Below are 11,558 nucleotides of genomic sequence, written 5' to 3' on the forward strand. Positions count from 1 at the left end.
ATGGAAAGAGGCCAAATCAAGACTGCCAAAAAAGCGAGTTATTCAAAATCTAGCAACCATGTCACCTTTTTTAATAATAAATAACAAAATAACTAAAACCAATTTTCACTCCAAACTCCCCAGAATTACATAATAACATTAATATCTTATGAAATACGGCAGATTTGAGCTCAGAAATTATCTAATTTATTTCTTTTATTGAAAACAAAATTATCCGTTTGAAAACATCGCCTATCAGAATAACATGTAGTAAGCAGCTGCAAACTTTTTAACCGGAACTAGAGTAGGTGCCGAGCTCGAGATTGTTATTGTTTACATTCCTATTGAAAACACCATCCATTCTCTTTAGCCCTGATAGTAAATGAGGAAAAATCCGTAAAACTCTCATCTATTGTTTCCTTTGACACTCTCTCTGTCTCAAATTAGTTGATATATATGAATATTTTTGTACTGATTATACACTGAAGAGCCAAAAAAACTGGTATACCTGACTAATATCGTGTAGGGCCCCCGCGAGCACGCAGAAGTGCCGTAACACGACGTGGCATGGATTCGATCAATGTGTAAAGTAGTGGTGAAGATAATTGACACCATGAATCCTGCAGGGCTGTCCATAAACCAGTGGGAGTAAGAGGGGGTGGGGATATCTTCTGAATATCACGTTGCAAGGCTTCCCAAACATGTTCAATAATGCTCATGTCTGGGAATTTTGGTGGATTTCCGACACATGCGGTATACTCGTGGAATGGTCGTACGTGAAAATCCAAATTTCATTGCTATCTCGGAGATGCTATGTCCCATCTCCCGTGCGCCGACTGTAACACCACGTTCAAACTCACTTAAATCTGTATAACCTGGCATTGCAGCAGTTGCCGATCGCAGCGCTGTACTTTGATTGGCTCCATACCCCTTAATTTGCATACTCATGCCTGTACCAGTTTTTTTGGCTCTTCAGTGTAGATACTGATGGTTTTATAAGTTTGTATGAAATTTTTTTAGAGAAATAAGCTATCAATTAACAACATTTACATTTACAATTATCAAGCATTCCCTTCTCCCCTCTTCCCTCTTTATATCAATACTAACTTAGTTTCAAAAATCCATGGTTTGCTCACTCTTCTACCACGCCCCATTTAATAAAGACTCTTCCACCAGTAATCGCTGAAAAATATCTTCTAGCTATCGTATAACTTTACTGGCGTCAATTTACTAAATTGAAATTTTGGCCTAATCACATGTCTGATTTTTGACCTAAATACACGTCTGCCAACTTTCTACGCTTTTTGGTAAAAACTTCTCATACTGGTAGCTTAGTTTATGTTTTATTTTATATTTTTAAATCCGTCGTTGAAAAGCCGACTCAATTTCTGAGTTAACGCCTACTAATGTTCAGCCCAGTAGCCTTGTAATTTTAAACCAATCCAGATGACAAGGAAACTCCTGGATCAGTATCCCCAGAGGTATTGATTTGTTATGGGAACATGAGGACTTTGCGACTCAACAGATTTAACGTGCATCAGTCACCATTTAATACACGGAGAGTCTTCGGCCGGCGGGGATCGATCCCACGAACTCTTGAACATGGGCCAAGCGCCCTACCGACGAGGCTATCCCGGATAGTTTATGTTTTAGTGTATGATTCTTTGTTTTATAAATTTTATTTACCGTTATTATCCAAATCACTACTTATAAATTATTCAAATGCTTATATCAAACGATTTATTTTTTCACTTCTATCCTGAAAACTTAAAGCTTTTGAAACTTTGGCAACTTAACAAAAGCTCTGAAAGCTTTAGTTTTGAATCTTCTACCACTCCATAAATTATTTGACAAAAGGCGTAGCAGTTGGATGCCTGGTAAGTGCAGCAACTAATTTGGGATGGAGAGATATTTGAAGTAACAAAACGCTTCTGAGATAAAATGCCGAAGTCACATGCTTGCAAACTATGATAGTCTTTCAGAATGGCGAACCGATGGAAATCTAAAGTATATTCATAAGTCAGATGAACACTGAGGTGGAGGAAATTGAATAATCACAGAAAAAAATTTAAAAGTCTTAACAAATATTTGTGAAAAAAATTATGAAACACCTGGCATTCGTAGCTTGCTTCGTCTTCTAATTGTGCGTTTTCGATTTTCAAGTTATGTGCTCCAGATGCTGCATCTCCCTCCAAAGAATAGCGAGGATAACCAGGAATTTCAGGATCAAACCCTAAGATAAAACATAAAGAAGCTAGTTAAAAAAGGAAATGTAGAGTGTTTCAAAAGTTTGCTATTTTGTTGACTTTGAGCCATGTGCATGTCCTCAAACTTATTTTAAATGGGGCATACTTGATCTCAACTAGATAATAATTAACTAGAACTAGATAGCATGTTGTAAAAGACAGATATTCTACAGTCAATGGTGGCTTGGAAACCACATATTCTGAGATAGAAGGGTTCAAACTTGCCAGGTACCATAATCACGAAATAGTTACGAAATTGTGGGACCTCAATCCCTGATGATCTCACTCTACGAAATGAAACTCTCACTTTTGACGATTCACCAATTTTTGAACTATATTTCTTTAATTTTGAGAATTATTTCACCGCCAAATCATGTGATTTATGACGAAAATTTATATTTCCTCAACTTCAAACCTCTTGTGGGATATTGTTGACTAAGATCGAAAATAAAGTGACGAAAAATACCGACGGGCAATATGGTGGTCAAGGAGTTTGGCTTGTACCGGGAAGATCCCGGGATCCCGCTTCGAGCGTGGGTGGAATTTATCTCTCTGTTATTTTTTTCTTCTTGTATTAGTAAAGTGATAATGACCCAATTACATAGCGTTCACAATAAAGTGATTATTAGAAAATAGACAAAATTCGTTTCTTCGAAGAAGTGACAATAGTTATATTCCCTCGGAGAATATATTTTAAAACGGTTTCGTCAAAAATGAAAAAAATTTCGTGAAATTTGAGTGTACATTTTTGCAGTGCCCTAGTTGTAGAAATGTGTATACTTAAGATAGCTGACTCAAGATTTTTTCGATTTTGAGTTACGTATATGTCACAGTGAATGAATTAAAACGGATATTTGTAAAAATTCCTAAGGGTGATGATCAATTTGCGAAATATGATAAAATAACAACTATGCAGGGTGATTTCCTAAAAGAAAATAAATGATTTGATCAAAGTTAAGTTTCTTAAAAATAAAATAAACCATGATGTTTCTAAAAAATAAATTAAACAAACCGTATGAAAATAACAAAAATTAAATGAACAAAAAAATTTAATAAGCGTAAGAATTTTTATTAAATTTTTTAATTTTAAAAAATTGCTTTAAGAGTTCCATTTTTTTTATATCATGAGATCTTCTAATGAATAATAATTTTGAAAATCTTGAATTCATAAATTTTAATATCGATACAAAAGTTAGAAATGCGCTTCTCTGGGATAATCGCAGTTTACTTATTTTTGATAATCAGGTTAATCAAGGAAAGTGAGTTCAATTGCCCGGCTTACCCTGCACTGCTTAGTATGCCTTACACTGATGGTTTTAAAGGCTAGTGCCATTTTCCGGGATTCATTTGCCCGGTATATCCTACATTAATATTTTTTTTAAAAAATATTATATTCTACTGCTTGTTGTACATTTGCCTGGAACACCCAACACTGATATGTTTTGTTTTTTAGATTTAGTGCCTCAAAAAACAAAAGCTTAAAAAGGATTTAAAAAAATTAGCAAAATCTTCAAGCAAAATGTAGTCGCACAACAAATGAACCACCCATTCATAGTGCTTGTGTCCGCATCCAATGTAAACAAACAACAGATATTGTCTAGCTTTGCGCGAAAAATTACTATTACGGTATTGGAAATCTCTAGCCAAAGGAGTTAAAAATTATTACATAGACCAATCTTCATTGGTAATTATTAATAATAACCGGTAAATGGTGATGAATTCTAATAGATTATTCTCTTTACTCGACTAACTTGATTATTATTAATAATAACCGATTTTATTGATATTAACCGATTAATTATATTGTTGAAACATCTAAACAATATTATTTTATTCTGTCACTGAAACTGTTAAAGGATTTGATCATATCACTTAGGGATTTCTTTAAGGAAAACGCTACACATAATTGATATTTTAAGATCTCCCATGAATTAATCATCTATCTTTAGAGATCTCTGTTTTCATCCTCTGCCTTGAAACCGATACATTTTCTATTTGGTAGAGCGCTTTGAAATGCTTTAATTTACCATTAAACTAAGGGTACGCAGCACTTGTTAGTGGTTAGACAACTCTAAAAAGCAGACTAGATATTAATTTTTCTTTTGATATATCGGGAGCTTTGGAGTTATGTAGTTTTAATACAATATTCGCATACAACTGATAATAATGTGAGGAAGCTCTGCCGTCACGATACTGCTGATAAATATAATAGCATGCTTTTCTTTATTCATTGTTAATGTGATATTATGATGTGATTTTTTTTTTCTTTTTGCTTCTTTGAAAAGAAAAAAAAACTTAAACAATTATGAAATTTGCTTACCTAAAGATTATTTCATACAAAAATAACTTTTAATGATTGTGGATTTTTCATTTTATTTTACTTAACAACAGTCAGGGCCTGATTATCGCCTAGGCCCAATAGGCATGGGCCTAGGGGCCACAAAAATTAGCAAAAAGTTTAATGAAAGGTGGGATAGCTTTGTGTTGGTTTAAGTATTAAATAAAAAAAACAGTGTTACAACAAACAGTATTAAATAAAAATCAGTGACTTGTAGCAAAAATCACTGATTTCAATTGTTTGTGGTCACCAAACTATTTTTATTCTGATATAACATTGTTTTGTTGTTTTATGTTTTGCTTTAATTTATTGATACGTAAAATTTATCTTAGAAAAATATCAATTGTCTGCTTTCAAAATTTCTCAGAATGTTCCTCTTGATTCATGTCGTTCAATAGATTCTTTTTCATTGTTAGAACTACTCTTCAGTAATGTAATTTCAAAATATCTCGTAAGGGGCCCGGAAAATTTGGTGGGCCTTGGGCCTGAATTTGTCTTGATCGGTCCCTGATAACAGTTGAAAAATGTGGAATTGTAAAGCATACAAATTTTATCATCTTTATAAAAAATATAATTTCATATGGCAAAATACAAAATTTGAGCGAAATCGATCGATTAGTTCCTAACAAATCGAACTTTAAAAAAGTCATAATTAATTTTTTTAATTTGTTGAAATTTTCTCGGGGTGAAGGAATTTAATAATTGAGAGCAAAAAATATTCCTTTCGCTCAAAAAGTTAAAAACAAACAGCGAAATACGAAAAAGATAAAACAAAGGAGTCCAAACTTTCGACTGCTCTCTTGACGAAACTATTAAAACAATATTTCCCAGATTTGATTTCCCAGATTCTGTCGAAAAATGGCCTTAAATTAAGATAAGAATTTTTAGACAGCTGTTCAAAAATGTAAATAAACACCAATATCATATTTAAAATTTTAAATCATTAAATAACAATCCTTTCAGATAATTTCCAAATGATATTGACTTTTTTGTAAAAAGTTGTGCATTTGCTATTTTTTATAGTTATTAATTGTAAGTTTAAAAACTTCTTTACTATAAAAATGCTGGTTTCATTTTTTTTATGAAACAGATATTCAACCTAGATGCATCATGAAATGCTATTGGATAACGAATAGATTAAAAACTTTCGCATAGCCTCCTTCACGTCCACGTGCGTTGCATAGACTTTGAGCAGCGCAATAACCAAAGAACATATACAGAGTTTGCCCAGGACATACGTACGTAAATGGGGGAGAGATTTTGCCTTTTCACCCAACATATAGTGCGGCTCTGAGGAGAACTACTCCAGACTAAATGCCTGGAACTGTCTGCTGCTATGGTAACAAGCGAGAGCACATTTCTAATGGGGGTACAAAGGAGGAATGAAGGTGTCGATTGGTTTACTCACGCTGACCTATGACAAGATCAAGACAAAACTATTCATCCCACTCATCTATTCGAAGTGACTTTTTCTCGTGACCATGGTACCCGCCACGACGCGAGACTGATGTCTGGAGGAGTTCTCCTGAAAGCCGTACTATACTCCACGTTCAGAATGCTATGCAGGGAGACAAATTCCTCTAGTGTTGTACCTCTTTCATAAAACATACCGAACTTTCAAATACAATATGTTCGATGCAGCTCAGTTACTACAGAACAATGCTGGTTCTTTATAGAGTTTGAGCTGAACACACATCCGTGTACGTGCTGGATGCTAGGTGAAAGCTCTAAATTTCTCAATTTTTCTCTTCTTTGTAAACACACTGAGTTTCTCTTACCTAATAATGTTCCATCTTTGCTCCACTGAACAACACCTTTGAGGTTAGATACTTGACAGGGAAGAACTACAGTTTGTCCCTCAAGAACTTCTTTGTTGGTCGGGGGTATAGAAAACGATTGAATATCAGCTTCAATACCTGTTTCAGAGTACATGTAATTAAAAAATGGAATTAATTTCATCCCACATTATTAATATAGCCAAAGCAAAATATATCAATGCCATAGTGTGATTAGAATTTTTAAAAAAAGTTGGTCCAATTCGTTAACATGATTTAATCGAGAAAAATATTGCAAAACTGCAAAAAATATTCAAAATAAAACAGAAAAGAACATATAAAGGAATAAGAGGAAAAGGCTTACACGTTGACATACACTTGATTAATTTGTCATGATTTAAAAAATATTTCCATAGCTAAGTTACCAGATTATAAAATATGAAATTAAAACCAGGGTCGTGGGATATACTTTTTTAAGCGCGTTCATATTGATGTTAAAAAAACGCATCCGATTTATCCGTTACCGTATGTTGTTTTTTGTGCTACTTTTTGTATTTCGTGCTACTAAGTATTTTGATATTTTAACAGCGTTTTTGTTTTAACCTACACTATTGATTTTGTAATCTATGACTTTTTTATCGTTGATTAGTTGTTTGATTTGAGCACAACCAGTATAGCATTGTTCTGTGGGGCTGTTGCCAGACCAAAACTGTAATTTTTGTAACTCTTAAAATTTTAAATAAAAGCCACGATGGTGTTTCGTGGGTCCCCCGGGCGGCACAGCCGGTTTGAACCTGTGCCCGCTCTCCTGAGCGGGTCTGCCGCGGCGACGGGTCAGATTTTTACTCGTATGCCCTTAATAGGGCGGGTCGAGGTGAACTTTAACCTTATCCGCTACCTTAGATTGGTCAGAAAACTGGATTTGCGCAAGGTAATAATATATTATACAAGATAATTCAAGAAACAAGAAAGATATATATATAACCATTAAACTAAGGGTACGCNAGATCGTAGTGCACACATTGTATATATATATATATATATACACTACTGGCTATTAAAATTGCTACACCAGGGGAAGGAATGCAAATAACAGAATGATATTTATTGGGTGCATGCATTATAGTTGGAAGAACAAGTGATTAAATTTTCAGGATATTTGGATGTATAGATCTTGAGGAATCAGAACTCAGAGCAGCCTCCCCTGGCAGGAGTAACAGCAGTTATTCTCCTGAGCATTGAGTCGAACAGATATTGGATAGCATGGACAAGTACAGCATTCCATGCAGCTTCAACGTTATGCCACAATTTATCGACTGTTGTGAATGACGAGTGGTGGCGCGCCAGTCGTTCGGAAACCATTGACCAGACGTTTTCAGTTGGAGAGAGATCAGGAGAACGTACAGGGCAGAGCAAAAGGCGAACATGTTCTGTATCAAGGAAGGTCAGGACAGTGCGGGCAACATGCGGTCGTGCATTGTCCTGTTGAAACGTAGCGTTATGGAGGCATCGAAGATAAGGCAGAGCTACTGGCCCTAACACATCAGAAATCTAACGGCAGTTGCTCAAAGTGCCGGTAATGCGAACAAAACGTGAACAAGACGTGTATCCAATAGCACACCATACCATTACTCCATCTGATAAGCCAGTATGACGATATCAAATGCAAGCTGCCTATGGGCGTTCTCCACGATATCGCCAAACACGGATGCTGCTATCATCATATTGTATACAGAACCTGGATTCGTCTGAAAAGACGACGTCGTACCATTTTTTGAATTCAGGTTTGTCGTTGATCACACTATTAGAGGCGCTCCTGCCTGTGATGCGGCGTCAAGGGTAGCCGAAGCCAAGGTTGCCGTGCTGACAATCCATGCTGCTTCAAACGTCATTGAACTGTTCGTGCAGACACTTGTTGTCTTGCAAATGATCCGATTTGTTGACTCAGGGTTCGTGGCGTAGATGTACGATCCCTTAAGGCCATGTGGACAACATGTTTGTCTTCTCGGCTGTTAGTGATGGGGGGCTGCTGAGATCCTGCACGGCGTTCCATATGAACGTCATGAACCAATTGATTCCATATTCTGCCAACCATCATGGGATTCCAACCAACGCAAGCAGCAATACTTCGGCATGATAAATCGCAATCCCGGTAGGCCACAATTCGACCTCGATCAAACTCAGACACGTGCTGGAAGGCATTTCTCCTTCTTACACGAGGCAAAAACTTTTTTACCCAAGAACGACGCTCAAATTCAATTTCTGTATTAGAAATTAACTGTCAAAGTTACTACTTCTCTTCTTTTATACACATTGTTGGTGTCACTACCGCCGCCTGCCTTGCGTGAATGCGCTGATAATTTATCATTTACATACCACAACAAGCTTTATCCGTCCTGCAAATTTCACATTCGTGGGCGATATGTATAGTGGAAAAGAATAAAGATTAATGAAAAGAGAAGAAGAAAAATTATTTAAATAAAATATTTTTTAGAACACATTAAGTAAAAAATATATCAAGCAAAAAAACAGAAAATAAAATGTAAATAAGATACAGAATAAAACACAAAACGAAATCTTTAAAGCGAGTAGCGAATTCAAATGAATTTACACGTAACGGAATCCTTCAAGAATGATTTAAAATAATTTCGTAATAAGATTACCAGATTACAAAATCTGAAGACAGAAGCGCAAATGGAGTTAGAAGCGTAAATAGAGAGGTTTTATGGCGCGTTCTTACTGCAATACTGAAGCACGTTTGATTTATAGGTACCAAGCATTGACCCGGAAATGGATATGTGAAAGGTAATAATATTATATTGGATAGTTTAAAGTTTATAATTAATGAGGGTGATATTTAATTATGCAATTTTAATGATTTTAGATAATTAACATTTGTTAAAAATGGGAGAGAGAAACATGATTAGCCAGTTTTGCACAGATTTTTAGCCACGGATTTGCCTGAACTTAATTTGTACATGGTAAAAATTTTAATTAACAAAGAAGATTTTAGTAAATTCATTAATAATAACATAGAATTAACTCGATGATTTTATATCGAACTTAATTACTTTAGTTGGGTATCCATTGCATTTTATCAAATTTTGAAGGAGCATATTTTTTTAATTCGATTCATTTGATTATTTGATTCATAACTGCATATTTTTTTAATTCGATTCATTTGATTAAAAGTGGTATTTAAATGGATGTTTTTAGAAACATTAGAATTCCAAGAAATTAGCTTATTTACGTTAAAGTCATTTCTTTTATCGCATAAATCAACAAAGCAGATATTTTCTTCTTTTTAAATACCCAAATCCAAAAAATTTCAATTAAAATTAATATAATTAAAACTTATTAATTTTCTTCGTTTTTCTTTTTCCTTTTTGTCTTTATTGGGATATATTTATATAAATGTAAATATGTACAGAGCTTCAAAAAAGCAAAATGATATAAAAATAAAGTATGTAAAGTTATTTTCTACACCACTGCATGTAAATGAATCAAATATTCATATAAAATAAAACGCTTCTTTGTTCCAGGTTAGTCGTAGTAAGGATTTTAAAATGCCAAAAATTCTGAAAGCTTTAAGATATTAATAATTGTCCACCACAATTAAGTCTATAAATTGTATTACTAAAAGCATAGTAGTTGGCAGCCCTGTTTAACACGTTCACGCCGGGTGGTGCTCCCGAAAGTGGGACGGAAAAGAGAAAATACTGGTAGAAGAACTATTTCAATATTAGATAATATTCGGGAGGAGTTAATCTATTCTCAACAATAACAATTCACTGTAAGGAAATTTATCACTTTTGACTTGATATACAGTTATTCAAAGTACCAACCCGCGAAGCAGGCATCTCACTTTTTCATCTAGTAAGTTTAGCCTTTAGGCGACTGTGACTATTGGCTTTAAGCTAGGGAAGGGGGCAAGGAATACAGGCGGAAAAAGCAATTCAATGTAAAAATTGCATCCGTTAAAAACAATTGGTAGTTATGGATTTTTATTATTCCCGGAAAAAAACTAAAAAACGAAATTTATTTTTTACCAGTTTTTACTCCGGTGCCCCGCCCAATGAGACAATCTAGCGTGACCCACCGGTGGGTCACCCCGGCGTGAACGTGTTAAATATGGGTGCCAACTGCTCCGCTTTTTGCGAAAGTTTTAATAAATTGATAAAGAATTAAATATTAAAACTTCTAGATTAAGGATAATTACGCCTCCTCTTAAAATTTATCAAGACGAGATAACTGTAATACAGTTGCATTTGATATGATACATTAAAACTTTGATATGTAGCGGAGGAAAAATTATTTAAAATGAAAAATACTTAACTAAAAATAACTTTAATTACGTTACCACTAAAAAGTATTTTCATAATATTTTTCACCAGGCAGAGTAACTAAACAAATTTAGAGAACACATATATTTATATATTGCAATCAAGATAGAAAAGTTTAAAAAACTGGTAAAAAAAATAATTTCATAACAGTTTATTTTTGGTAAGATTAATTTATCTATAATTATCAAAACTTTTTTTTAACAGTGATAACATGTATGTATGACTATTTATTTTAATCCTAGAAAAAAATAGCGGTGATCATTGTATAATTAAGAATAGTTCGAGCATTGTTTTACTCCATATGAAAACCAGCAATAAATGAAATAGTTTTACAATCAGTTTCTCCTGATTTCTATATTACTCTTAGACCTGGATTCAATCTATTATTTTCCCTGCAACCACTGCTTGTAAAAAAATTTCGATTTCAAATTTTTGTTTTTTAAAAATAAAACTTCTTACCTTTCTTTTCAATAATAGAAATAATAACAATAAAAAAAGTTATCATAATAAATGTTGCAACAACCGAAAATCCTTTTCTATAGTGGAAGATAATTTCTGCTTTACAGTAAATATGTGATTTTGCGTAGAATGAATAAAAGAATAGAAAGTAACAGCCAGGCACCGGGCAAGAAGGTAATTTGATAACTTAGTATTGAATTGCTGTTCAATTAGACCATTTTTCTTCTTTTCTTAAATGACTTTTCTTTTTTTTTTATTCTAGATCGGCTAAAGTTTTTCCAGAAACAAATGAACTTTATGTTTTCTCATTTAGAATCATTTGCTTGGTTTTTAGAAACTTGTGTGGCGGGCAAAAGTATGCTCAGGGTTTTAAATATTTCAATCACAGAAGAGAAAAAAAAACTATTTAATTAAACGA

The 11,558-nt window shown here is 33.9% G+C and overlaps 1 protein-coding gene across 1 annotated transcript in view; it reads right to left on the reverse strand.

The window, feature by feature from the left end:
* Positions 1 to 11,265, reverse strand: part of LOC107445030 (nephrin) — a 63,739-nt gene extending 52,474 nt beyond the window's left edge. The window contains exons 1-3 of the mRNA XM_043049932.2: positions 11,141 to 11,265; positions 6,342 to 6,479; positions 2,091 to 2,212 (exon numbers count right to left, since the gene is read on the reverse strand). Of these exons, the coding sequence (XP_042905866.1) occupies positions 2,091 to 2,212; positions 6,342 to 6,479; positions 11,141 to 11,186 (306 nt within the window). The 5' untranslated portion in view covers positions 11,187 to 11,265. The remainder of the gene's footprint in view (positions 1 to 2,090; positions 2,213 to 6,341; positions 6,480 to 11,140) is intronic.
* Positions 11,266 to 11,558: the final 293 nt, after the last annotated feature.

This window comes from Parasteatoda tepidariorum, chromosome 9, assembly GCF_043381705.1.
Source record: "Parasteatoda tepidariorum isolate YZ-2023 chromosome 9, CAS_Ptep_4.0, whole genome shotgun sequence".
In the NCBI taxonomy this organism is placed as follows: domain Eukaryota; kingdom Metazoa; phylum Arthropoda; class Arachnida; order Araneae; family Theridiidae; genus Parasteatoda; species Parasteatoda tepidariorum.